We start from the raw sequence: 27,500 nt of genomic DNA on the forward strand, positions 1-27,500 counted from the left end.
TTTAGCCCTGGTTTGGTCCCATAATCACCAGAGTTTCAGACCAGAACTATGTTTTTGGTGTCCTTTTACAACAGACACCTGCCAGTGAATAGCAGACCAGGATTTGTGTGTCTCTGGTATAAATGTCTTGAGTGTATTGATATAAACTGCTGGTCAGACTGTCTCAGTAAACTTCTTTTCCTTCACACATGCTACTGCTGGATGAACACAGGGGCGGACAAACCCTTCCTGTTTCGGTTTCAACACAGACCAGTTCCTCTTTGGCCTGTGGCGTCTGACTGTTAGGGTGAGGGGGGGTTAGGAAACGCTGCATGCGTAAGGTAAATGTGGAGGACTTTGCCTCCGTCAGACTCAGCCAAACCAAAATGTCTGTTGTAGACATCCATAGCAGTTTACAGACCCACTTCCTGCCTCAACTTTGACCCACTATTCTTACTGTTATTGTGTAGTTACAGTTTTCCTGTGCTATGAGGGTTGTGTGTCTGACCTGTTCCCCCTTATAACACTCTAATGTTTGGTAGTTAACACTAACCATGCTAGCATGCTAACATGAACTTAGAATGGGACAACTGTTTGGTGTTTAAGCCCTTGTTTGGTCCAGTATTCTCTGGTGTTTTATTCCAGGTTTGGTCCAGTAGTCTCCAATGTTTTAGTCCTGGTTTGGATCAATGTTTTTGGGACAAATACAATTTGCTCTGCCGTCTTAGTTCTCAGTGGATCCAATATTCTCCAGTGTGTTAGTCCTGATTTGGTCCAGTAGTCTCCAGTGTTTTAGTTCTGGTTTAGTCCAATATTCTCCGGTGTTTTATCCCCAGTTTGGCCCAATAGTCTCTGGTGTTTTAGTCCTAGTTTGGTCCAGTAGTCTCTGGTGTTTTAGTCCTGGATTGGCCCAATATTGTCTTGAATTTTAGTCCTGGTTTTGTGCAGTAATCTCGGGTGTATTAGTCCTGGTTTGGTGCAATATTCTCCAGAGTTTTATCCTCGATTTGGTCCAGTAGTCTCTTGTGATTTAGTCCTGGTTTGGTCCAGTAGTCTCTGGTGTTTTAGTCCTGGTTTGGTCCAGTAGTCTCTTGTGATTTAGTCCTGGTTTGGTGCAATATTCTCCAGTGTTTTATCCTTGATTTGGTCCAGTAGTCTCTGGTGATTTAGTCCTGGTTTGGTCCAGTAGTCTCTGGTGTTTTAGTCCTGGATTGGCCCAATATTCTCTTGAGTTTTAGTCCTGGTTTGGTCCAGTAGTCTCTGGTGTTTTAGTCCTGGTTTGGTCCAGTAGTCTCTGGTGTTTTAGTCCTGGTTTGGTCCAGTAGTCTCTGGTGTTTTAGTCCTGGATTGGCCCAATATTCTCTTGAGTTTTAGTCCTGGTTTGGTCCAGTAGTCTCTGGTGTTTTAGTCCTGGTTTGGTCCAGTAGTCTCTGGTGTTTTAGTCCTGGTTTGGTGCAATATTCTCCAGTGTTTTATCCTTGATTTGGTCCAGTAGTCTCTGGTGATTTAGTCCTGGTTTGGTCCAGTAGTCTCTGGTGTTTTAGTCCTGGATTGGCCCAATATTCTCTTGAGTTTTAGTCCTGGTTTGGTCCAGTAGTCTCTGGTGTTTTAGTCCTGGTTTGGTCCAGTAGTCTCTGGTGTTTTAGTCCTGGTTTGGTCCAGTAGTCTCTGGTGTTTTAGTCCTGGTTTGGTTCAGAAGTCTCTGGTGTTTTAGTCCTGGTTTGGTCCAGTAGTCTCTGGTGTTTTAGTCCTGGTTTGGTTCAGAAGTCTCTGGTGTTTTAGTCCTGGTTTGGTCCAGTAGTCTCTGGTGTTTAAGTCCTGGTTTGGTCCAGTAGTCTCTGGTGTTTTAGTCCTGGTTTGGTCCAGTAGTCTCTGGTGTTTTAATCCTGGTTTGGTCCAGTAGTCTCTGGTGTTTTAGTCCTGGTTTGGTCCAGTAGTCTCTGGTGTTTTAATCCTGGTTTGGTCCAGTAGTCTATGGTGTTTTAGTCCTGGTTTGGTCCAGTAGTCTCTGGTGTTTTAGTCCTGGTCTGGTCCAGTAGTCTCTGGTGTTTTAGTCCTGGTTTGGTCCAGTAGTCTCTGGTGTTTTAGTCCTGGTTTGGTTCAGAAGTCTCTGGTGTTTTAGTCCTGGTTTGGTCCAGTAGTCTCTGGTGTTTAAGTCCTGGTTTGGTCCAGTAGTCTCTGGTGTTTTAGTCCTGGTTTGGTTCAGAAGTCTCTGGTGTTTTAGTCCTGGTTTGGTCCAGTAGTCTCTGGTGTTTAAGTCCTGGTTTGGTCCAGTAGTCTCTGGTGTTTAAGTCCTGGTTTGGTCCAGTAGTCTCTGGTGTTTTAGTCCTGGTTTGGTCCAGTAGTCTGGTGTTTTAGTCCTGGTATGGTCCAGTAGTCTCTGGTGTTTTAGTCCTGGTTTGGTCCAGTAGTCTGGTGTTTTAGTCCTGGTATGGTCCAGTAGTCTGGTGTTTTAGTCCTGGTTTGGTCCAGTAGTCTGGTGTTTTAGTCCTGGTATGGTCCAGTAGTCTCTGGTGTTTTAGTCCTGGTTTGGTTCAGAAGTCTCTGGTGTTTTAGTCCTGGTTTGGTCCAGTAGTCTCTGGTGTTTTAGTCCTGGTTTGGTTCAGAAGTCTCTGGTGTTTTAGTCCTGGTTTGGTCCAGTAGTCTCTGGTGTTTAAGTCCTGGTTTGGTCCAGTAGTCTCTGGTGTTTTAGTCCTGGTTTGGTCCAGTAGTCTCTGGTGTTTTAATCCTGGTTTGGTCCAGTAGTCTCTGGTGTTTTAGTCCTGGTTTGGTCCAGTAGTCTCTGGTGTTTTAATCCTGGTTTGGTCCAGTAGTCTATGGTGTTTTAGTCCTGGTTTGGTCCAGTAGTCTCTGGTGTTTTAGTCCTGGTCTGGTCCAGTAGTCTCTGGTGTTTTAGTCCTGGTTTGGTCCAGTAGTCTCTGGTGTTTTAGTCCTGGTTTGGTTCAGAAGTCTCTGGTGTTTTAGTCCTGGTTTGGTCCAGTAGTCTCTGGTGTTTAAGTCCTGGTTTGGTCCAGTAGTCTCTGGTGTTTTAGTCCTGGTTTGGTTCAGAAGTCTCTGGTGTTTTAGTCCTGGTTTGGTCCAGTAGTCTCTGGTGTTTAAGTCCTGGTTTGGTCCAGTAGTCTCTGGTGTTTAAGTCCTGGTTTGGTCCAGTAGTCTCTGGTGTTTTAGTCCTGGTTTGGTCCAGTAGTCTGGTGTTTTAGTCCTGGTATGGTCCAGTAGTCTCTGGTGTTTTAGTCCTGGTTTGGTCCAGTAGTCTGGTGTTTTAGTCCTGGTATGGTCCAGTAGTCTGGTGTTTTAGTCCTGGTTTGGTCCAGTAGTCTGGTGTTTTAGTCCTGGTATGGTCCAGTAGTCTCTGGTGTTTTAGTCCTGGTTTGGTCCAGTAGTCTCTGGTGTTTTAGTCCTGGTATGGTCCAGTAGTCTGGTGTTTTAGTCCTGGTTTGGTCCAGTAGTCTGGTGTTTTAGTCCTGGTATGGTCCAGTAGTCTGGTGTTTTAGTCCTGGTTTGGTCCAGTAGTCTGGTGTTTTAGTCCTGGTATGGTCCAGTAGTCTGGTGTTTTAGTCCTGGTATGGTCCAGTAGTCTCTGGTGTTTTAGTCCTGGTTTGGTCCAGTAGTCTCTGGTGTTTTAGTCCTGGTTTGGTCCAGTAGTCTCTGGTGTTTTAGTCCTGGTATGGTCCAGTAGTCTGGTGTTTTAGTCCTGGTATGGTCCAGTAGTCTCTGGTGTTTTAGTCCTGGTTTGGTCCAGTAGTCTGGTGTTTTAGTCCTGGTATGGTCCAGTAGTCTGGTGTTTTAGTCCTGGTTTGGTCCAGTAGTCTGGTGTTTTAGTCCTGGTATGGTTCAGTAGTTTCTGGTGTTTTAGTCCTGGTTTGGTCCAGTAGTCTCTGGTGTTTTAGTCCTGGTATGGTCCAGTAGTCTCTGGTGTTTTAGTCCTGGTATGGTTCAGTAGTCTCTGGTGTTTTAGTCCTGGTTTGGTCCAGTAGTCTCTGGTGTTTTAGTCCTGGTATGGTCCAGTAGTCTCTTGATATTCTACCAGTTTGTATACCTGTGTTTCACTGCCTGTGTATATGAGTTGTTTAAAATGTTTCTGTTAACAAGGTCGATAAGGCAAAATTCAGTAATCACTTTATGACTTTATCACAATCACTTTATTTTTTCCTATTTTGTCCACCACCTGGTTGAAGTTGTGTATATGGTATATTACCTAATGTATTTTCCTTAAAAATACCATAACCCACAGTTTCCTGTTAGTCATTTTGCAGAGCAGGTGTCTCTCCTCTCAGATGGAGTTTTTCTGATTATTGAAAGACAGAAAAATACCACACAGATGTGAAAATATTCTGTAAACCTCATATCTCCAATTTTAGAGGTTTTCCCAGCAGAGCTTCAGCTGCGGGATGACTCGGTTCCTCTGTGGGTCAGATAAAATAAAAATACAGAAAAAGAACACAGCTGACGAGACGAAACCAAAGCTCTTAGTTCCTGAAACACGGACATATCGAAGGAGACAACTGGCTTCAGTGGCACTGATTACATTTCAGTCTACCTCCCTGAAGAAGACACAGTATTGGACGTTACTCACCATAAATCTTCAAATTGTGGCCAAAGCTTTTATTTCCCTCATCTATAGAGAGGAAATGCTTTTATTAGAGGCCAACCTTTATGTATGTATGTCCGATATTTTCTTGCGTTTTATTCCCCGTTTGGTCCACTATCCTCTGGTCTTTTAGTCCTGGTTTGGCCCAATATTCTCTGGTCTTTCAGCCCTGGTTTGGTGCAATATTCTTTGGTCTTTTAGCCCTGGCTTTGTCCAGTATTCTTTGGCATTTTATCCCCCATTTGGCCCAATATTCTCTGGTCTTTTAGCCCTGGCTTTGTCCAGTATTCTTTGGCATTTTATCCCCCATTTGGCCCAATATTCTCTGGTCTTTTAGCCCTGGTTTGGTGCAATATTCTTTGGCATTTTATCCCCCATTTGGTAGAATATTCTCTGGTCTTTTAGCCCTGGTTTGGTCCAATATTCTCTGGTCTTTTAGCCTTGGTTTGGTGCAATATTCTTCGGTATTTTTGCCCAGGTTTGGTCCAATATTCTCTGGTCTTTTAGCCCTGGTTTGGTGCAATATTCTCTAGCATTTTATTCCCCATTTGGTCCAATATTCTCTGGTCTTTTAGCCCTGGTTTGGTGCAATATTCTCTAGCATTTTATCCCCCGTTTGGTCCAATATTCTCTGGCCTTTTAGCCCTGGTTTGGTCCAATATTCTCTAGCCTTCTATCCCTGGTTTGGTGCAATAGTCGTCGGTATTTTTGCCCTGGTTTGGTCCAATATTCTTTGGCATTTTATTCCCCGTTTGGTCCAATATTTTCTGGTCTTTTATCCTTGGTTAAGTCCAATATTCTCTGGCCTTTTAGCCCTGGTTTGGTCCAATATTCTTTGGCCTTTTATCCCTGGTTTGGTGCAATATTCTCTGGCATTTTAGCCCTGGTTTGGTCCAAAATTTTATATATATATATATATAAATAAATGTATATATATATGTATATATCAACAAATAAATAATGATATTGTAGGCTAAGCTACCCAGCAGTGCAGTTAAAATGAGCTCCACCTTTAGCTGCAACATTAAAGTGATGAACACATTAATTCATCTATAATTATAATCCAATAATATATATTATTATTCTGAAATTCGCCTTTCTGCATAATGAGTACTTTTACTTTTGGTACTTTAAGTATATTTTGATGCAGGATTTTTAGTTGCAACAGAGTATTTTCACACTGTGGTATTACTACTTTTATTTAAGTAAAATATCTGAGTACTTCTTTCACCACTGTGAGCTTAAAATAATTGAAAAGGCGTTTGGGAAAGTTTATGCAAATGACCTCCGACGCAATGTGAACGACAACCGGCGAGAGCCAATCCCGTTTTGATTGAGTTATTTACTGAAGCGTTGACGCCATTTTTAAATGTTTTTTTTTAGCTCAGCGTCTCGTAGTTTGACATTCAACCAGTCATGATTCATGCAAATGTTCTCTTGCCAGTGACATATAACCTATGCTAATGATTAACTGGCATTAAAACAAAACAGTAAATGTGTGTTGTTTCAGATTCACACCTAAATATCTCTCACACCCACTGAGAGGAAGGCTGCTTTTACACAATGAATGTGTTTCAGGTTACTTCCTCTTTTTCCTCAACGTGTTTTCTTCTTTCTTCCTCTCAGTTTGACTCTATCAGCTCACTGTTTCCCTTCAGATCGGCTGCTTTCACTGGACACTTAAAGCTTTTTACAGTTAGTCTTTATCTTTGAATGCTGATTTGGCGTCCAAGAAAATAACATCACCAAAGGGCGATGAGCTCAAACTGCGTTGTGTCGCGAGCATAGACTGCTCTCTTCTGCCGGGAAACAACGGTTGGTTTAGCTCTATTGTCGTCTTGGTGGAAACAGTATGGATTATATACACTGTTCAGTTCCAGAAACAAGCTGAGATAACAAAAAGGGAATTTTTTTTCATAAATCGGTAGAAATACGGGAGAATTGTGACCCCGGGAGGAAACTGGGAGAAGGTGATGAAAAACGTGAGTCTCTTAGGAGGGTTGGAAAGTACGGATCGATGGTTTTCACTTCAGCACAGTCACAGTTTTATCACAGCAGCATCTAGTAGACGTCAGAGAAACTGCAGCTGAACATTTCAACACCGACTGCCGCTGAGAGACGTTGATATATAAAGTGATGTCGTCGTTATACAGTAATTTATTGAGTAACATTAAACTTCTTTCACTTTAAGTAGCTTTTAAAGGAATCAGTGATTATAATTAGGCAGCATGTGTTGAAACCAGAGACACGGATAATCACTCATCACGCCTCTGAGTTCATGCCGTTTTCTTTACTGTTGCTGCTTTATTTCAACATGAAACCACAATGACATGTTTCTACTGAGAGCTTCCCTTTTTTTCACCAACTACATCTGAGTTACAAAAGGGCGTCGTTACAACACTTGAAACGTTTCTCTCAGTGACTCTGCAGGTTATCAGTGTGTTAATATTAACAGTTAGACATGTGGTTATTAGTGGTGGAAGAAGTACTCAGATCCTTTACTGAAGTAAAAGTAGAAATACCAGAAATACCACAGTCTAAAAATACTCCACTACAAGTAAAAGTCCTGAATTCAAAGTACAGAAGTTTTATCAGCAAAATCTACTTGAAGTAAAAGTACTCATTATGCAAAATGTCTCCTTTCACAGTATTATTACAGAATATTATATGATTCTGTTTTTATCAGTGACACATACATGTAAGAGCATACTTTGTATACTACTGGGTAGTACTGGGTAGTACTGGGTGGTACTGGGTGGTACTGGGTAGTACTGGGTAGTACTGGGTAGTTTCTGCTCCTCCTCATGGCTCTGTTTTCAAGCTTTACAAAATCTAGCCCGTGACGGGAGACTTTGGCCAATCACAGAGAGGGATGCACCGATACCACTTTTTTTTGTAGTACTTACATTTGGGTACTCTCCGATACCGAGTACCGATACGAGTACTTCTCTGTGTCTAAAGACCCTCGTTAACAGCCAGCTGGAGGGTGTGAGCGACACACGGCAGGCTGGGGAGTCCCGCATACGAGGCGGTGCGCCGCCACCGGCTCTAGGTCGGCTTGGAAAGGCTCGGGGCGAAGGTGGCTCGCCGCCGCAGCTTTACAACACTCCACGCCCGGAACTCGCCACACCGTGGACAAAGGGCTCGCTGCGCCATCTCTCCCTGCCAGGGAGGACGGGGCTCCCTGCTCCCGGTGCGACTGTCGACCGGGGCGGAGAACGACTACGAGTACAAGAGCACAGTATCGGACCCGATACCCGATACGGGTCTGATACTGTCCTCATGTACTCGTACTCGCAAAAAACATCTCCGATACCACTTTACGGCAGCGTGACGTTAACCTCCCGTCAGCATCTTTCGGGTCCTATCGCACACGCTCACGCTGGCGAGCGAGACAGGCCGGTGGTGCGCCTGACCCCGCTGGGCCAGGATCTCACCTCAGCCGGCATGCGCCCGACCCTCACTTTCATTGCGCCACAGGGTTTTGCTTGCACCCTCTGACTCACGCGTGTGTTACACTCCTTGGTCCGTGTTTCAAGACGTGTCGTGTGGGTTGCAGACATCGCCGCAGACATCGCCGCAGACCTCTGGCGTCTTTTACGTGGGCCGAGCCCCGCCCTGGGGGCACGATGCGGTTGAGGCGCACTGAGGACAGTCCACCCCGGTGACACTTTGTCCACGGCCCCCAGAAGCACCTTCTCTGAAAAAAAGGTATCGGTGCATCCCTACTTATTTTAGAACAACAACGGTTAGTTTAATACTTTCTAGTGAGTTTCCAGAGGTGGCGAGTCGTGTTGGACGCCCCCCTGATTTGCATAAAGTAGCCGAGACCTCAACTTTATGCAAATGAGGAGCACTGTACCGTCTAAAGGAGGTGTGAAGGAGAGAAGAGTCGGCAGGAGAGAGTGAAACGCTGTGAGATCAGAGGTTAAAGCTTCCAGCAGGAGTGAGATCAGCCGACCTCCGCCCAGAGACAGAGAGGGGAGGGTGGGGTCAGCGTCCCCAGAGTCTGGGCTGAGCCACTTTCTCTATCCAGACATCTGGAGAGAACGACACTACACACTCACTACGTTATTGTTCAGCTCACAATCCACCAGAATCATGTTCATCTGATCACATACTGAAATCATTCCTTCACAAACACTGAAACTCACACTGTGACTGTGAAACAGACTTTTACTGACACAGAAACACACCAACAGAGAGAGACACTTAAATCTGCAACTCAACTCTCTGTCTTGTTCTTAGTTTGAGATTTATTATTATTAGGGCCAGCGAAGGCCATATTGAAACTGTAGGAATTATTCTTTTTCTCTCAAATGAATCGCCTTTTTGACGACCTTAACATGCTCAAAAAGTTGTTAAACTTGGCACACTTGAAACATTTTATATTTTAAGGGTCTCGGGCTCGGGTGTTGCAAAATGACTCGCTAGCGCCCCCTAGAACATTGGAAAAATTGAGCCCCTCGCTCCGGTTTCACCTACATGTATGAAATTTGGCGGACAGATGTAACATGTGGAGACGCACAAAAAAGCCTCTTGGACGTACGCCCAAAACTCAACAGGAAGTCAGCCATTTTTAATTTAATATGCGATTTTCGCCCATTTTTAGCGTTTTATAGGGCATTTACTTTAACGAATTCCTCCTATAGATTTAATCAGATTGACTTGAAATTTGGTCAGGACCATCTTAAGACCTTGAGGATGAAAAGTTATCAAAATGGTGAGTTTTCACTGAATGAACTGACCATGGCGTGGCGGCCATTTTGAGCCATTCGCCATGAAACAGGAAGTTGTTGTAACTCAACTGTACATAGTCCGATCTGCCCAAAATGTCTCACGTATGATGGTGGTCCAGTCCTGAGATCATGTCCATGCAAGAATATACTCATAGCCCTGGCCCAACACGTTAGCCACGCCCCTTCATAACTCATGAAGCGTGTGTCGTAGAGTCTTGTGGCAGGCGTCATATCACTCAGCAGAGTTCCAGTTTCATTGTGCCTGGCAGCGTCAGTCGGCGTCCCGCCAGCACTAAGACACAGTGTTTGTTGTCAACATGTGTGTGTGACTTTAACACATTCAGTCAGAGTCACGCTGGTATTCAAATCTGTGTGTGTATGTGTGTGTGTGTGTGGGTGTGTGTGTGCAGGATAACATCTCTGTTTTGTTTGGAGACCGTTTCCTTCTTCAGAGATCATTTCCATAAACACAAATACTGACGGAGGACGAACTCTGTCCTCCTCTCTGTCCTCCTCTCTGCAGCAGGACGATGGACGTCACGTGTTTCTGAACTAACCCTGTTAACCAAAGGAAACTGAAGCGAGCCGGAGAGGGAAGAGTTAACCAGTCAGACTCACTGAAGGTAAACTCACACAGACAACTGTCTACGTATTAATGGTACTATAAATGGAAACAGAACGGTCAGTTTCTCCCAGCAGACGTTCACGGTGTTGCATTCGCTGGTTCACATGAAAAGAAACTTGTTGTGTGTTGCAGGTTGCTGAAGGGTCAGAGGTCAGAGGTCAGCATGCAGAGTATAAAGTGTGTGGTCGTGGGTGACGGCGCCGTGGGGAAGACCTGCCTCCTCATCTCCTACACGACCGGAGCGTTCCCCAAAGAGTACATCCCCACCGTGTTCGACAACTACAGCAGCCAGGTGTGTGTCTGTCTGTCTGTCTGTCTGCAGCTCGCCATCATTATCCGTTATCCATTCATCTGGCCTCCATTTTCTTGACTAATCGTCATAAAATGGTGAAAAATCACAAGTTTTCAAAGTCACAGTTTCCTAAAGTTCAAGTTGACGTCTTCAAATGTCTCGTTTTGTCTGAACAAACTGTTAAAACCCCCAAAAGATTCAGTTTAACTGTCATTTAAAACATAGAAAAGCAGCAAATCATCACAATTTAGCAGCTTGAACTAACGAATGTTTGATGTTTTTGTTTGTAAAATTAAATTGTAATGTAAAAGACTGTTTGTACTATTGATTAATACGTTAATATTGGGAGAACAGAAATCTGTTTATTAGTGTTTGTTGTTATGAACCAAACAGCACGTTTTACCACGATAGTTACACCGATACACAGATCCCTGACTGTGTGTGTGTGTGTGTGTGTGTGTGTGTGTGTGGTGTGTACCTGTGTGTGTGTGTGTGTGGTGCGTTCAGATAACGGTGGACAACAGGACCATCAGTCTGAACCTGTGGGACACGGCGGGTCAGGAGGAGTACGACCGGCTGAGGACGCTGTCCTACCCGCAGACCAACGTCTTCATCATCTGCTTCTCCATCTCGAGCCCCGCCTCCTACGAGAACGTCAAACACAAGTGGCATCCAGAGGTCAGAGGTCAACACCTACCGCACTGATTAAAGAAGCAGAAGTGAATTGAAACAAGTGCAAACAAATGTAAAGCAATCAGACATTTGAATGACTTCTGAGGAGTGTTTGTAACGTTGCGTTCAGACTGCGAAACGCAGAAACGCAAAAGCAGAAAAATATGTGATACGTTTTTTTGTTTGATTATCCATTTCAAGATGAAATAAAGCAGTGATGAACGAGTCCTCGCACCTTTGCGTACGTCGTTGTTACTTGCGAGACGCCAGTCGACGCAGCCCTACATTTCCGTGACCATCAGACACTGAACGCACAAGTTAGACGTTATTTCCTGCGTTGATTGAGTGGCACAGGAAATGAGGGATTGCAAAATGTTCACCACTTCCTGTGTCCACTATGTGGCGCTAAACATGCATTATGTTGCTCATTATCAAGTGTAGACCACACAATGTAAATTTCATGTTTGTCACATAACGCTGACTTCCTGTTGCCAGTAGGTGGCGCTATGACTATGAGTCAATATTGCCGTGTAGATGTCCTCAGGCCTGGACTATTATGAAGTAGGTCAAGTTTGGGGCAGATTGGACCAAGTACAGTCGAGTTACAACAGTTTGTCGTTTAATGGCGAATCATGTAAATTCTCCGCCACGCCGCGTCAACGCCGTTTTATATATAATCCTCAGATTTGAACAACTTTTCACCACAAAGGTCTTTAGATTGTACCGACCAAATCTGAAGTTGATCGGGTTAAATCTGTAGGAGTTCGTTAAAGTACAGAGCCTGGAAATGGTAAAAAAAACGATTATCTAAATATCAAAATGGCCGACTTCCTGTCGGATTTACGGTATACCTCCAAGAGACTTTTATTTACGTCTCCACATGTTACGTATACCTGCCAAATTTCATCCGTGTAGGTGAAACGCGTTACCGGAGCTACTCTCAGTAAGAAGACGAAGCAGTTTCTAGCCGTTCTTTCATCATATAACTTGATTATCATCATCAGGTGTCTCATCACTGTCCCGGCACTCCCATCCTCCTGGTCGGCACAAAGAGCGACCTCCGGAACGACGCCGAGACTCAGAGGAAGCTGAAGGAGCAGAACCAGGCGCCCGTCACCCACCAGCAGGGCGCCGCCCTCGCCCGCCAGATCCACGCCGTGCGCTACCTGGAGTGTTCGGCCCTCAACCAGGACGGCATAAAGGACGTGTTCGCTGAGTCCGTAAGGGCGTACCTCAACCCGCAGCCAACCGTCACCAAGAGGCCCTGCGTCCTGCTGTAAGGACCGAGCCTTCGACCGAGCCTTCGACCGCCACAGCCCCGGGAACACCGACGGGTTTCAGTGGCGCTCATTACTGCCTGAGAGACTGTTTGGAAAATCTATGATAAAAATGTGTTTTTTTTATGTTTGCTTAGAGTTTTATCTTTGAAAAGATAGTTTTGGGCTTTTATTTTTTAAATTACGGGGGAAGTTACGGGGCTTATGGGCCTTTCACACAGAACGCGGTTTGCACTCGCCGACACATCACGGTGCGCCGAACCCAAATTAGTTTTAACTTTGACCACAACGCATCGACTCACCGATGTATCGCGTTTTTATTTGTACAATTTTGAAATAGATGTTTTAATAACAGAATCAATATATCTGCTTCATCTGAGTCTATGTGGAGGTAGAAGGAAGTTACCGCTTTTATTGTGGTAGTTTGAGTAACGTGACGTCATATCCGTTCCGTATCCGTCAACCAAAACAAACGTTGGAGGGTCAGCGTGGATACGACCTGCACCCTCCCATGTTAAATCCAGCGTGGTAAACACTACACATCCAGTAAAGGATGGAAACACTTTGGGTTTCACACATTGACAGGAAAAGTAGAGCTAGACAGAGCAGAGCTAAAGCTGAACGCTAACTTCTAAAAAAGGACAAAATATGTCCGAAAATATGTCCGAACAAAGACTGAAAAAAGTCAGAAAAAAGGCCGAAATATGTCTGAAAATGTTTTAAAAAAGGCTGAAATATGGCCGATAAAAGGCCGAAGAAAATGCCAAAGTATGTCCAAAATATGGTCCAAAAAATGTCCCAAAAGAAGGCCAAAATATGGCCGAAAATAAGTCAGAACAAAGGCTGAAAAAGTCAGAAAACAAATTCTGAAAAAAAGCCAAAATATGTCTGAAAATAAAAAAAAAGGCTTAAATATATCCAAAAAAGGCAGAAAATGTTAGCAGGAAATGTAATCGTATGGCGGTAACGTGGCGGTCGAGCCGTCACTCTCGTCTCCGTGGTCAAATGGGCCGACGCTACGACTGTAGAGCACCCAGATACTGACATTTGTGTTCTCTGCATTGAAACGGCCCCGATGGAGCTGACCATGGATGGATAGAGAACGGAGCTGACGGGAGAGCTAGAGACCACCTTGGAGAAGTTACAGGAAGTAGACACGTGGGATTACGCCCGCTTTTCAAAATAAGGGAACTGTATATACAAAATACATCTATGGAAATCAGATTGATGGATTATATTCACCAGAAGTATAAAACATTATAAATTAAAAAGAAAACACCACTAATCTGTGAGGGAAATGTATTTATTCTTTGATTTCTGGGGTGCTGGATAATCAATAATTCCTGACAATGATCCTGATATATTTGACTTCAGGACGTCTCTGACTACACACATGCTGAAAATCAATCATTTTTACTGGATTCATTTAGAGATTATCCAAAGTAAAAGTCCTTAGAAGTGTAGGATTCAACTTTTTGTTCACAAAAAGTTAACAAAAATCACAATAAATCGTAATATTGAATCACATTACATATCGGATCAGCACAACACTGGGTTTCAGAGCACAGTGGTGCCGTTGCCTCGTTCTGTGTGAAAGGCCTTTTAGTTTGAGAGTTTGGGGGGGACCATTAATTTAAAGCATTTCTAATGCTGTAATGAACTATAGCCTTTAAGAGATAATTAAAATCAAATGAAACTCCAATGTCCTGTCATCTGTTGTTTTAAATGTCCATAACTTCGCCTGTAACGTGGTCGGTCTAGAGACGGGCATGATGACTGCTTTCATGACGAAACAACCTGAAGAAACAGTCCAAACAGGGCTGTCAACGTTAACGCCATGATAACGCGTTAACGCCATGATAACGCGTTAACGCCATGATAACGCGTTAACGCCATGATAACGCGTTAACGCCATGATAACAAGTTAACGCCATGATAACGCGTTAACGCCATGATAACGCGTTAACGCCATGATAACGCGTTAACGCCATGATAACAAGTTAACGCCATGATAACGCGTTAACGCCATGATAATGCGTTAACGCCATGATAACGCGTTAACGCCATGATAACGCGTTAACGCCATGATAACGCGTTAACGCTCCTTTTAACGTCACTATTTCTTTAACGCATTACCGCAACTTGTGATTTTGGAGGTTGTAGCGGCTCAGTTTTAAAGCTAAAGTGAAGATACTGTTATATAAAACTAGTAAACCTGATGAATCCATCGGTACCAACCAGTGTTTACTATCATTATCTGTTGATTTGTTCGTTTGTCTGTTGGTTTGTTGGATTGTCTGTCGATGTGTTTGTTGGTTTGTTGGTGTGTCTTTTGGTCTGTTGGATGGTTGGTTTGTTGGTTTGTCTGTTGGTTTGTCTTTTGGTCTTTTGGTCTGTTGGTTTGTGGGTTGGTTGGTTTGTCTGTTGGTTTGTTGGTTTGTTGGTTTGTCTGTTAGTTTGTTGGTTTGTCTGTTGTCTGTAGTTCTGTTCTTTAGTTGTTGTAGTAGTAGTATTTGTAGTAGTTGTAGTATTTGAGGCAGTAGTTGTAGTAGTAGTTGTAGTTGTAATAGTAGTAGTAGTTGTAGTAGTTGTAGTAGTAGTATTTGTAGTAGTTGTAGTAGTAGTATTTGTAGTAGTAGTAGTAGTTGTAGTAGTAGTATTTGTAGTAGTTGTAGTTGTAGTAGTAGTATTTGTAGTAGTTGTAGTAGTAGTATTTGAGGCAGTAGTTGAAGTTGTAGTTATAGTTGTAATAGTAGTAGTAGTTGTAGTAGTTGTAGTATTTGAGGCAGTAGTTGTAGTAGTAGTTATAGTTGTAGTCGTAGTTGTAGTAGTAGTATTTGTAGTAGTAGTAGTTGTAGTAGTAGTATTTGTAGTAGTTGTAGTAGTTGTAGTATTTGAGGCAGTAGTTGTAGTAGTAGTTATAGTTGTAGTCGTAGTTGTAGTAGTAGTATTTGTAGTAGTAGTAGTTGTAGTAGTAGTATTTGTAGTAGTTGAGGCAGTAGTTGTAGTAGTAGTTATAGTTGTAATAGTAGTAGTAGTTGTAGTATTTGAGGCAGTAGTTGTAGTAGTAGTTATAGTTGTAGTCGTAGTTGTAGTAGTAGTATTTGTAGTAGTAGTAGTTGTAGTAGTAGTATTTGTAGTAGTAGTAGTAGTTGTAGTAGTAGTATTTGTAGTAGTAGTATTTGTAGTAGTAGTAGTAGTTGTAGTAGTAGTATTTGTTGTAGTAGTAGTAGTTGTAGTAGTAGTATTTGTAGTAGTAGTAGTTGTAGTAGTTGTAGTATTTGAGGCAGTAGTTGTAGTAGTAGTTATAGTTGTAATAGTAGTAGTATTTGTAGTAGTTGTAGTAGTTGTAGTATTTGAGGCAGTAGTTGTAGTAGTAGTTATAGTAGTAGTTGTAGTAGTAGTATTTGTAGTAGTAGTAGTTGTAGTAGTAGTATTTGTAGTAGTTGTAGTAGTTGTAGTATTTGAGGCAGTAGTTGTAGTAGTAGTATTTGTAGTAGTAGTAGTTGTAGTAGTAGTATTTGTAGTAGTAGTAGTTGTAGTAGTAGTATTTGTAGTAGTTGTAGTAGTTGTAGTAGTAGTTATAGTTGTAATAGTAGTAGTAGTTGTAGTATTTGAGGCAGTAGTTGTAGTAGTAGTTATAGTTGTAGTCGTAGTTGTAGTAGTAGTATTTGTAGTAGTAGTAGTTGTAGTAGTAGTATTTGTAGTAGTAGTAGTAGTTGTAGTAGTAGTATTTGTAGTAGTAGTATTTGTAGTAGTAGTAGTAGTTGTAGTAGTAGTATTTGTAGTAGTAGTAGTAGTTGTAGTAGTAGTATTTGTAGTAGTAGTAGTTGTAGTAGTTGTAGTATTTGAGGCAGTAGTTGTAGTAGTAGTTATAGTTGTAATAGTAGTAGTAGTTGTAGTAGTTGTAGTATTTGAGGCAGTAGTTGTAGTAGTAGTTGTAGTAGTAGTATTTGTAGTAGTAGTATTTGTAGTAGTAGTAGTAGTTGTAGTAGTAGTATTTGTAGTAGTAGTAGTAGTAGTTGTAGTAGTAGTATTTGTAGTTGTAGTATTTGTAGTAGTTGTAGTAGTAGTAGTAGTATTTGAGGCAGTAGTTGAAGTTGTAGTTGTAGTATTTGTAGTAGTAGTTGTATTTGTTCTGTGAAGTAGTTTCGTTGTTTAATGAGTGAGTTTAATGAATGACCTGCAGACCAACTACTTCCCCAAACGATGAAAGGACTCTTGTGGAGTCAGATCAAATAATCAAATCACAAACACACCTGAGGCTGCGTTCATAAAGCATCTCCTCCTCCTACAGTACACGCCTCTGAGTTATTTATATATACTTATTTATTATTATTATATATTAATAACGGATTATCAGAACAGTTGTAGATTAATTTCCTCTATTGATTACTTCTTTTAATTATTATTTTACTTTATTTATATTATTATTTAATTTCTAATCGATGCTTTTTAATTCCACCTTTTCTGCTCCACTTGTGAGCTTTGTGTAAGTACATTTACTCAAGTACTGTACTTAAGTACAAATTCAAGGTACTTGTGTTATACTTGAGTATTTCCATTATTAGTATGAGTATTATCTCAGAGGTCAATATTGCATTTTTTACTCCACTACATTTCCTGTTTACTTTAATAAGAACATTTAGCGGATGCAAGCTTTTACTGACGAAGGAAGGTTTTGACTTTTACTTGTGGTGGAGTATTTTCACAGTGTAGTATAAGTACTTTTACTTAAGTAAACGCTTGAAGTACTTTCACTAAATTTTACTGCACAATGAATACTTTTACTTTAAGTATTTCCCAGTGTTTACTGTAACAGAGTATTTCTACAGTGAGATAGTAGTACTTTTACTGTAACAGTGTAGTATAAGTACTTTTACTTAATTAAACGCTTGAAGTACTTTCACTACAGTTTACTGCACAATGAATATTGCACTTTAAGTAATTTAACTACATTTTAATACTTTTACTTTAAGTACTTTAACTATGTTTTACGGCATAATGAATCCTTCTACTTTAAGTATTTCCCAGTGTTTACTGTAACAGAGTATTTCTACAGTGTAGTATCAGTACTTTCACTGTAACAGAGTATTTCTACAGTGTAGTATCAGTACTTTCACTGTAACAGAGTATTTCTACAGTGTAGTATCAGTACTTTCACTGTAACAGAGTATTTCTACAGTGTAGTATCAGTACTTTCACTGTAACAGAGTATTTCTACAGTGTAGTATCAGTACTTTCACTGTAACAGAGTATTTTTACAGTGTAGTATCAGTACTTTTACTGTAACAGTGTAGTATACGTAGTAGAACCCTGCCTGACGTCAGCAGGTAGACAGTAAGGACTCACTCTGTGCCGGACAGCAGTTCAGTGTTTGCTGTTTGTGTTTCCAGTGAAACTGATTTGACAGTGAAATGAGACATCACGCAGCAGAACAACGAGAACTTCCGTTTACTTTAACTACATTTTACTGCACAATGAATACTTCTACTTTAACAACATATAGCTGATAATACTTACATACTTTTGCTTCAGTGAGGTTTTGAATCCCAGACGTTTGCTTGTAGTGGAGTATTTCCACAGAGTGGTATTAGTACTTTCACTACAGTAGAGGTTCTGAATACAGCGACACACAGAGAGTAACATCTAGTAGTAGTATTTCAGAGAAAGACAGGAAGGCAAAAAGGCTGTTTAAATGTATTTCATGTGTTTTTTTATTATGAAATAAACATGTAAACAGACATCAGCAGCAGCCAGGTGTTATAACCTGTTGATATGAAGAGCTGTAGAATATCCACTGACTCTGGAAGTGCTTGATGTGGTTCTGGTGAACACCGGAGGAGTCCGACACGTCCTGAAAGGCCTCCGAACAAGATGAACCCTTTGGGTTCAGGTAGCAACGTGACATTTATTGTTTGTTGTTTACAAACTGTCTGTTTTCAGCTCCACTTCTGATAGAACTTTAACAAGTTGTGCTTAAAGACGCGTCGTCAACAAACATGTTTTGTCATAGTTGATGAAATTGTTTATAGATATGTCAGAAGATGAAAGTCACAACTTCCTAAAGTTCAAGTTGACGTCTTCAAATGTCTCGTTTTGTCTGAACACACTCATTTAAAATATAAAAAAGCAGAGAATCATCATAATTTAGCAGCTTGAACTAACGAATGTTTGGTATTTTTGCTTGACTGTTTCCACTTTTGATTAAATATACGTTAATATTGGGAGAACATCTGGTAGATTCTGATATTCAGCACGTTGTTACTGCGGCTGTTGTGTTCTGGCAACATTTCTTCATCTTTTAAAAGTTGTTTTGTAGACTGACGTGTCGTACTGTTGCTGAAGTTACTGCTGCTCATGATCAGTTTTAAGTAGGGATGCACCGATACCGGTATCGGGTTCGATACTGTGCTCATGTACTCGTACTCGCAAAACGGCTCCGATACAACGGCACCGATACCACTTTACGGCAGCGTGACAATAACCTCTTGTCAGCATCTTTCGGGTCCTATCGCACGCGCTCACACTCCACCTCCCTGACGGTGCAGGCGAGACGGGCCGGTGGTGCGCCCGACCCCGCGGGGCCGGGATCCCACCTCAGCTGGCGTGCACCGGTCCTCACTTTCATTGCGCCACGGGGTTTTGCTTGCACCCTCTGACTTGCCGTGCGTTAGACTCCTCGGTCCGTGTTTCAAGCCGGGTCGGGTGGCTTGCCGACATCGCTTCAGACCCCTTTTCGCCTTTTACGTGAGCCGAGCCCCGCCCTCTGGCACGACGCAGTTGAGGCGCACTGAGGACAGTCCGCCCCGGTTGAGAGTCGCACCGGGAGCAGGGGGCCCCGTCCCTCCCCGGCGAGGAGAGAGGGCGCAGCGCGCACTTTGTCCACGGCCCCGGGAAGCACCTTCGCCCCGAGCCTTTCCAAGCCGACCTAGAGCCGGTGGCGGCGCACCGCCTCGTATGCGGGACGCCCCAGCCTGCCGTGTGTCGCTCACACCCTCCAGCTGGCTGTTAACGAGGGGCTTTAGGCACAGAGAAGTACTCGTATCGGTACTCGGTATTGGAGAGTACACAAATGTAAGTGCTTGTACTCGGTCTGATAAAAAGTGGTATCGGTGCATCCCTAGTTTTAAGAACACAGGTGGCGTTGGAATGATAAAAATCTCACCTGCAGCGCTGACATCATCAGTATCAGTTCATTCAGATAAATAAAGTTCCTTTCACCTTTTCTTAACAAAAGAAGTCCACAGGTGAGATCGCTGGCCGCTCTCAGTACCGCTTGTCTTCAGGCGGCGTGCCCACGATGACCTCTGTGCTCCCAAAGTCGAAGACGGCGGTCATGTGGAAGGCCATGTTGGAGAAGACCACCAGGTATTCAAAGAAGGCGAACAGCGTGTAGACTGGAGGAGAACAGAGAGAGAACAGAGAGTGAACCGACTGACCATGATCAGCCTGGAAACAACCGGCGCGGCACGTTGGCGCTCACCTCCTGTCTCACAGTACTTGTTGTGGCGTGTGAAGAAGTAGGCGGCGGCCAGACAGCAGCTGATGTTAAACAGGAAGAGACGCACCTTCCAGCGATATGATGTCATTTCCTGAAGACAGAGAGTGTATTTGATTTATAGATAAATGGAATAAAAGAGAAGTACGAACGTACGGTTATCGTGATCACGACAATCAGGGTTCTTAGAATCATTATCGATAATTAATAAACAATGTAGAGCTGAAACTAACGATTATCAATCATTGAGAACATTATTCACATGTTAGCCAATTATTTTCACAATCAATCAATCAATCAATCAATCAATCAATCAATCGCTCATTCATCGTTCCGTCAATAAAATGTCAGAAAACAAATGAAACCAAATGTCTTGTTTTGTCCAACCAACAGCCAAAAACACTCTGCTTAAAATAATAAATACATATTATATACACACCACGCTGTATTATAAATATATAATATATATATATATATATATATACACACCACGCTGTATTATAAATGTATTATATATATAAAATACATGTATATATAATATTTATATACCACGCTGTATTCAAAATATATTATATATATATATTATAAATAAATATATATATATATACATATATAATATTTATATACCAGGCTGTATTATATATATATATATATATATAAAAATATAAATATATATATATATATATAATATAAATATAAATATATATATATAAATATATATAAATATAATATAAATATAAATATAAATATATAATATTCATATATATACCAGGCTGTATTATAAATATAATATGCCACGCTTTATTATAACGCTCACTCATCTCATCTCTCACTCTCTATGTGAATATTTATACGCATGTGTTTTGTTTGTTTAATATATCACTATCACTATTTTACTTGAATATTGAAGTACATTTATACTTATCTTATCTTCTTTTTAATTACTTTTGTTTCATGTTTTATATAAAATAAATCTCTACATATATACAGTATGTAAACACAAAAAAAGATTCATAAATACGCTCATAAATCAGAGAAAAGAGATGTTTCTTGGAACTGCAGAAGCTGCCTGAGAATCTTCCTGTTTTTAGGTTTTCTTCAGTATCACAGTAATCCAGTGATGGTAGTCTGTGCATTTACTGTGTTGAAAGCCTGAGGACATACAGACAACTCACTCAATGTTAAGATGCATAAAGCCTTTAAATAACCCGAGTGAAGACGTAAGATAGCAGAGGGTTCAAAGGGTTAAACAATCCCAGGTTCTCCAGGACGTTTGGGAACCCTGACAGTATTAAATATTAAAACAAGAGGCGGTTCCGTTTGCATCAGCTGGCCGTGGTTTCCTGGAAGCTCAGCAGCAGTCACATGATGTGAGCGACCATGAAGAGCCGAGTTAAAGTGCTGCAATCGCTGAGCGACACATGAAACAGGGAAGCACCAAAAATAACTCTCAGACACAAGTTAAATTTATTCGTCCACTTCCTGCTGGACTGGGAGAACCCACGCTGCAGTTTAACGTCTGATGCTGAGAACGTCCAGCCGGCAGGTTCCCGCTCCGTTCGTCGTTTAATGACGTTGATATAATAAAACATCTGGACTTCCCTTTTCTATTTATTTAAAACAATAATACATCAGTGTGTGGCTGTATGCGGGAAAGAGACTGAACTAATGATTCATGACACACACATCGTCAAGGACCCCAAAAACCTCCACAAGGACCTCATGAGCTTCCTATAACACTCTCTGAACCTCTTCAAGTACCACAAGCACCTCCTAAAATACCCATTAAACCTCCTCAAGAACCCTTCAATCAACCAAAAAACACTAAAACAAACGTCCTAAAACCACCACAAGGATCCAACACCTCCTCAAGAACTCCTCAAGGACTCCTTGGTCACTTCAATCTCCTCAAGGACCTTCCCAACGTTTCCTAAATCATCCTTACTGAACACTCGGGCCTACATGAAGAAACCAACTTCAAGCCCTCCTGGAACTATTTCAAGCACCACTAACACTCTTCTGGGTCCGCTAGAACCTCAACAAGAACCCCAAAACACCTCCTCAAGTACCACTGAACCTCTTCAAGGCTCTCTTAAACCACCACAAGGACCCAGAGAACATACTCAAAGATCCTAAAATCCCCTTCAAGGACCACTAAAGCCCTCCTGGATCTCCCTAAGGAAACCCTAGAATCTCTTCAAGGATCCCAAAAACCCTTTCAAAACCTCCTTTAACATTTCTAGAACCACTACAATGACTCCAAAACCTCCCCAAGGACCAGTAAAAACCCTCTACAAGCACTCCTTGAACCACCAGAAAAGGATCCCTAAATCCTCCTCAAGAACCCCTGAAGCAATTTTGATATTATTATGGACCCCTGATGTCCTCAAGCACTCTTCAAGGATCACTAGTCACCAGAGTCTGAATGAATCTGGATTAAAAGAGACCTGCTCTGTGCTCATGAAGTGGATTTTTAGCTCTGCGGCGCCCTCTGCAGGTGAAAACTCAGCACTGCTGACGGTTGATGTGGTATTTAATCTGTGTTTTTGTTACGACTAAATCATATAGAGATATTTGCTGTGTTGAAAGCCTGAGGACAAACAGACAACTCACTCAATGTCAAAATGCATAAAACTGTTATTTTTATGTCCTTGAACAAACAACTCCTTCTAGAAACAGCAGATTGCAACATGCTGAGTGAACACACTGCAGAAGTTGCTTGAGAATCATCACGTTTTGAAGTTTTCTTCAGTATCAAAGTACTGCAGTGATCGTTATCTGTACATCCTTCCTGCAGACAGGAAGTGCTGATAGATCATTCGGCCTCTGCTCTGTGCTCCAGAAGTGGATGGAAGAATAATAAAATAGCTGTCATCATTATGGATATTCAATAACTACAAGATATCCCACACAGCTATGTCCTGATGATTCAACTGAAGGTGTGGACACACATCAGGACTGTATCTTTGAATCTGATTTGAGTCTGCAGCAGTCTGGGTCAGCGAGCAGATCAAATCATATATGTGAGTTATGAGTCTGCTGCCGGATGTTCTCACAAAGATTTTTACTAGGGATGCACCGATACCACTTTTTATCAGACCGAGTACAAGTACTTACATTTGGGTACTCTCCGTTACCGAGTACCGATACGAGTACTTCTCTGAGCCTAAAGGCCCTCGTTAACAGCCAGCTGGAGGGTGTGAGCGACACACGGCAGGCTGGGGAGTCCCGCATACGAGGCGGTGCGCCGCCACCGGCTCTAGGTCGACATGGAAAGGCTCTGGGTGAAGGTGCTTCCCGGGGCCGTGGACAAAGCGTCACCCGGGGCGGGGCTCGGCCCACGTAAAAGGCGCCAGGGGTCTGCGGCGATGTCGGCAACCCGCCCGACCCGTCTTGAAACACGGACCAAGGAGTCTAACGCACGCACGAGTCAGAGGGTGCAAGCAAAACCCCGTGGAGCAATGAAAGTGAAGGCCGGTGCGCGTTGGCTGAGGTGGGATCCCGGCCCCGCGGGGAGGTGGAGCGTGAGCGTGTGCGATAGGACCCGAAAGATGGTGACGAGAGGTTAACGTCACGCTGCCGTAAAGTGGTGTCGGAAGTATTTAATCTTCTCATCAACATGGGAGAGGACAAATCTGCTGCTTTATGCAAATATATGTGTATATTTGTTATTGGAAATTAATTAACACAAAACAATGACAGATATTGTCCAGAAGCCCTCACAGGTTCACACATCTGGAGGTCAGAGGTCAAGGGACCCTGCTAAAAATGGCCATGCCAGTTTTTCCTCGCCAAAATTTAGCATAATTTCGTGGAGTTATTTAACTTCCCTCACTACAAGCTAGTCTGACCTGGTTGGTACCGATGGATTCATCAGGTTCTCTAGTTTCATATGATACCAGGATCTTCCCTCTAGCTTTATAACTGAGTCCACTACAAGCTTAAAAAACATGAATTGTGTTAAAGAAATTAGTGGCGTTAAAACTAATTAGTGTTATTATCGCGTTAACTCTGACAGCCCTGATAGTTTTATAACGCTTCATGAGTTAATTATACAAACAACAGAGTCGACTACAGAGACAGTTTGTTTACCTCTGGGTTCACATAGTGTCTCCTGATCACCTGCCACAGTCTGCACGTAATGAGCATGTGCAGCAGCGAGCTCCCGATGAACACGATGAAACCGTATTTATGAACATCTGCAGACAACAAACAGGTTATTAAAACACAACTTTCTAAAGCCGCGTTCATACAAACATGGCGATTGTGATGTTTTAAACCCCTGACCGGGGGTCAGCTGGTTCTCTGGCGGGCGGTTGTACTCACTGTAGGTTTCGGTGGACGACACGTACGTGAGCAGCAGCAGCCCGGTGTTTTCGGCGACGCTGCAGAGGAGAGCCAGCCCGCTCAGCAGCAGCTCCGGCAGCCTGTTGGCGAAGCGGCGGCGGTAGAAGCTGAAGTAGGTGGCGGTTACCAGGTAGCGCGCCGCCGAGTGCAGGCCGATGCAGCCGCGCCAGATGTAGCGCTCAGGCATGCGGCTGATGGCGGAGCTGATGGACGGGAGGTAGTTGGATACCTGGTTGGTGAGGACACACAGGTGATTATGTCAACAGAGTTTTACTACTCATAGTGATCATTTAATGGTTTTTATACCGTCAAAGGAAGTTATTAATCTGCTGCCAACGAAGCTGGACTGTGTCGAGTCAGATGAGTGAGAGGACTCCTCTATATGTCTGAATGGTCTGTTCATGCATGGGCGCCAGAAGTAGTAGTAGTAGTAGTAGTAGTAGCAGCGGCAGCGGCAGCGGCAGCCGCTGGTGGCAGCGGCAGTGGTAGTAGTGGTAGTGGTAGTGGTAGTGGTAGTGGTAGTGGTAGTGGTAGTGGTAGTGGTAGTGGTAGTGGTGGTGGTTGTGGTGGTGGTGGTGGTGGTGGTGGTGGTGGTAGTAGTAGTAGTAGTAGTAGTGAGTTGACGAAGAGAGAGAGGGACCGCTGGCAAGCTGCTGCCGCGCCTCCTCAGTGATTTGTTTGTTTATTTGTTTATTTGATTGTTTTTGCTTCAACTTGTCTGCTGCATAGTGCTTAGACTGTCTGCTTCTTGGCAGAAGTAGTGCAAGAGCTTGGTTGTTCATGTGTGTTTGGCGCTACTGTGTTTTACTTTACACTCGGTAGCCTGGAGCTAATTTCGCCGGTAAAGGGGCCCACTTGTGTGGGACTGTCGGGTCTCCCCTGTGCTTACTGTGGCTGGATTCCCTGATCTGGCACACGCCTGGTCGAAGCTGTCTGCTGCCTATCCTGCCTGCTTTCCTGGGTTCCAAGTGATCCTGTGGTTCACAGCACAGTGTGTGGTCTCGCCCACTGGCTAACCAGCTAACCTGCTAACCGGCTGCACGTCTCAGCGGCGTGTTTTGGTCTCCTCGCCCGGGTGTAGCCTGCAGCGCTACGGCTACAGCCAACACACTCAACCGCTCCACCTCTACCTGGCTGGCTTCGTAGCCTCATCATCATCATCTGGATTACAAAACTCTTGGATTATAGTGTTCTACAACTCTCCACTCCATCATGTTGGGCATCAAACTCCTCATCTGGATCGCTCTGTGTTTCACCGTCACAAGCGCCACCCTGCTGCTGAAATACTCTGCAACGGAGCTGCTGTCTCTCCGATCCCACTACACGATCCCTCCAGCTCTGCTTCCACATCGGGACATCCTCAAACGACCCAGATACGTGCATCGTGGATCAAGACGGAACTTTCAGTCCACTAAGCACTACAACAACAACAACAACAACAACAACAACAACAACACAAGCATTCCCTCCTTCTGGTCCACTAAGCCCCGCCCCCCTCGCACTGCCACCCGTCCTGTCAATCATAGTGTGTTGTCCCCCCTGCACAAAGCAGCCACCTATGCACCACTTGTCTGTCTAAAACTGGCTCTTTTTAACATTAGATCCCTCACTAGCAAGGGTTTGCTGATTAATGCATTTATTATGGACAACAAACTGGACTTCTTATGCCTCACTGAGACCTGGCAACAGCTAGATGATTTCTCCCAGCTCAATGAAGCTGTCCCACCTGGCTTTAATTACACCAGCAAACCCCGTGCTTCAGGGAGGGGGGGCGGTCTTGCTGTACTTTATCGTGACAGCATTAAAGTCTGTACAGTCACCGTCCCCCCTCATTCCACCTTTGAATGCTTAGCCATACAACTCACAGGCTCCACACCCATCATCATTATCACCATCTACAGACCCCCAAAGCCCTCTGCCCTCTTTATCACTGAACTGTCAGCATTATTAACCTCTGTGTGTGCCATGTCCCCTACTGTCATCCTTCTAGGAGACTTCAACATCCACATTGACAATTCTTCTGGTTTTACTAATGATTTCACCTCACTCCTTGAATGTCTCCATATCACCCAATATGTCAATTTCCCAACCCATAACAAAGGACACATACTTGATCTAATCTGCTGCACTGGTATCACCCCTCATAACCTCACTAATGCTGACCTCCCCATCTCTGACCACAAAGTCATCCTGTTTGAAATCTACGCCCCCCTATCCAAAATAAAAGAGCAACGGACCATCTCCTTCAGAAACATCAAGCATATCAACCCCACAGATCTCATCACCCTTATTAACTCCTCCCCTGCTGAACTGGTGAATCACTACAACAACTGTCTCTCCTCTTCCCTGGATACCCTGGCTCCCGTGAAAACCCGCACAGTCTCCTTCACCCACACCGCTCCCTGGTACACCCCTGACCTCCGCCATCTCAAAACCACCGGCCGTCAACTAGAGCGGTTATACAAAAAGACTGGACTTTCAGTGCACATCCAACTCTACACAGAACACCTCCACCGTTACAAGAACGCTCTCTCCACCGCCAAATCCTCCTACTACTCCAACCTCATCAGTACCGGTCAAGGTAACACCAGAACCCTCTTCTCAACAGTAAACCACCTTCTTCAGCCTCCGAGAACCCTCCCCCAAAATACCTCCACTGATCACTGCACTGCCTTTCTGGAATTCTTTGAAAACAAAATCAACACCATCCACCAACAGCTGGCCTCATCCTGCACCTCCCCATGTGACCCACCCTGGATGGCAACCTCCTGCCAACCACTCATCAGCACCCTCTCTAACTTCACACCCACAACGGAACTAACCATCACTGAGCTCATTCATAAAGCCAAACCCACCACCTGTCAGCTCGATCCCCTCCCCACCATCCTCGTCAAAGCCCGTCTGCCCTCCATCTCCCCCATGATCACAAGAATCATTAACTCCTCCCTCACCACTGGTATTGTACCCCCCACCCTCAAAACTGCTGCAATTACACCAACCCTCAAAAAACCCGGTGCTGACCCAGCTGATCTGAACAACTACAGGCCCATCTCCAACCTCACCTTCATCTCCAAAACCCTTGAGAGAGTGGTCGCCGCCCAACTTCAGTCCCACCTCGACTCAAACAACCTCCATGAACCCTTCCAATCTGGTTTCCGCCCCAAACACAGTACTGAAACAGCCTTGGTCAAAATCACCAACGACCTCCTCCGTGCAGCTGACTCTGGACTGCTCACCATCCTCATCCTCCTCGACCTCACTGCTGCCTTTGACACCATCTCCCACCCACTACTCATCACACGTCTGACTGATATTGGTATCACCGGTGTTGCACTCACATGGTTCTCCTCATACCTCACCGACAGACTACAATTTGTGAAACTGGGTAATCACAGGTCAAGGTGCTCCGCTGTTTCACTGGGTGTCCCCCAGGGGTCAGTATTGGGTCCACTCCTGTTTATCATTTACCTCCTTCCC

The 27,500-nt window shown here is 43.5% G+C and overlaps 2 protein-coding genes across 6 annotated transcripts in view; one reads left to right on the forward strand and one right to left on the reverse strand.

The window, feature by feature from the left end:
- Positions 1-13,877, forward strand: part of rhogb (ras homolog family member Gb) — a 16,078-nt gene extending 2,201 nt beyond the window's left edge. Inside the window, exons 1-5 of one of the 3 annotated variants that reach the window (XM_074611690.1) lie at positions 6,207-6,385; positions 9,833-9,932; positions 10,067-10,226; positions 10,734-10,904; positions 11,903-13,877. In XM_074611690.1, coding sequence (XP_074467791.1) covers positions 10,098-10,226; positions 10,734-10,904; positions 11,903-12,178 — 576 coding nt within the window. In that variant the 5' untranslated portion in view covers positions 6,207-6,385; positions 9,833-9,932; positions 10,067-10,097 and the 3' untranslated portion in view covers positions 12,179-13,877. Of the gene's footprint in view, positions 1-6,206; positions 6,386-6,438; positions 6,553-9,832; positions 9,933-10,066; positions 10,227-10,733; positions 10,905-11,902 lie in introns of those variants that run through there. The other 2 variants (XM_074611691.1, XM_074611689.1) reach the window with 2 other exon arrangements.
- A 3,997-nt stretch (positions 13,878-17,874) lies between these two features.
- pgap2 (post-GPI attachment to proteins 2) overlaps positions 17,875-27,500 on the reverse strand; it is a 31,176-nt gene continuing 21,550 nt past the window's right edge. For all 3 annotated transcript variants that reach the window (XM_074611688.1, XM_074611686.1, XM_074611687.1), the window contains 4 exons: positions 24,003-24,252; positions 23,769-23,875; positions 19,662-19,770; positions 17,875-19,575 (listed from right to left, as the gene is read on the reverse strand). In XM_074611688.1, the coding sequence (XP_074467789.1) occupies positions 19,445-19,575; positions 19,662-19,770; positions 23,769-23,875; positions 24,003-24,252 (597 nt within the window). In that variant the 3' untranslated portion in view covers positions 17,875-19,444. The remainder of the gene's footprint in view (positions 19,576-19,661; positions 19,771-23,768; positions 23,876-24,002; positions 24,253-27,500) is intronic.

This window comes from Sebastes fasciatus, chromosome 16 (genome assembly GCF_043250625.1).
Source record: "Sebastes fasciatus isolate fSebFas1 chromosome 16, fSebFas1.pri, whole genome shotgun sequence".
Lineage (NCBI taxonomy): Eukaryota > Metazoa > Chordata > Actinopteri > Perciformes > Sebastidae > Sebastes > Sebastes fasciatus.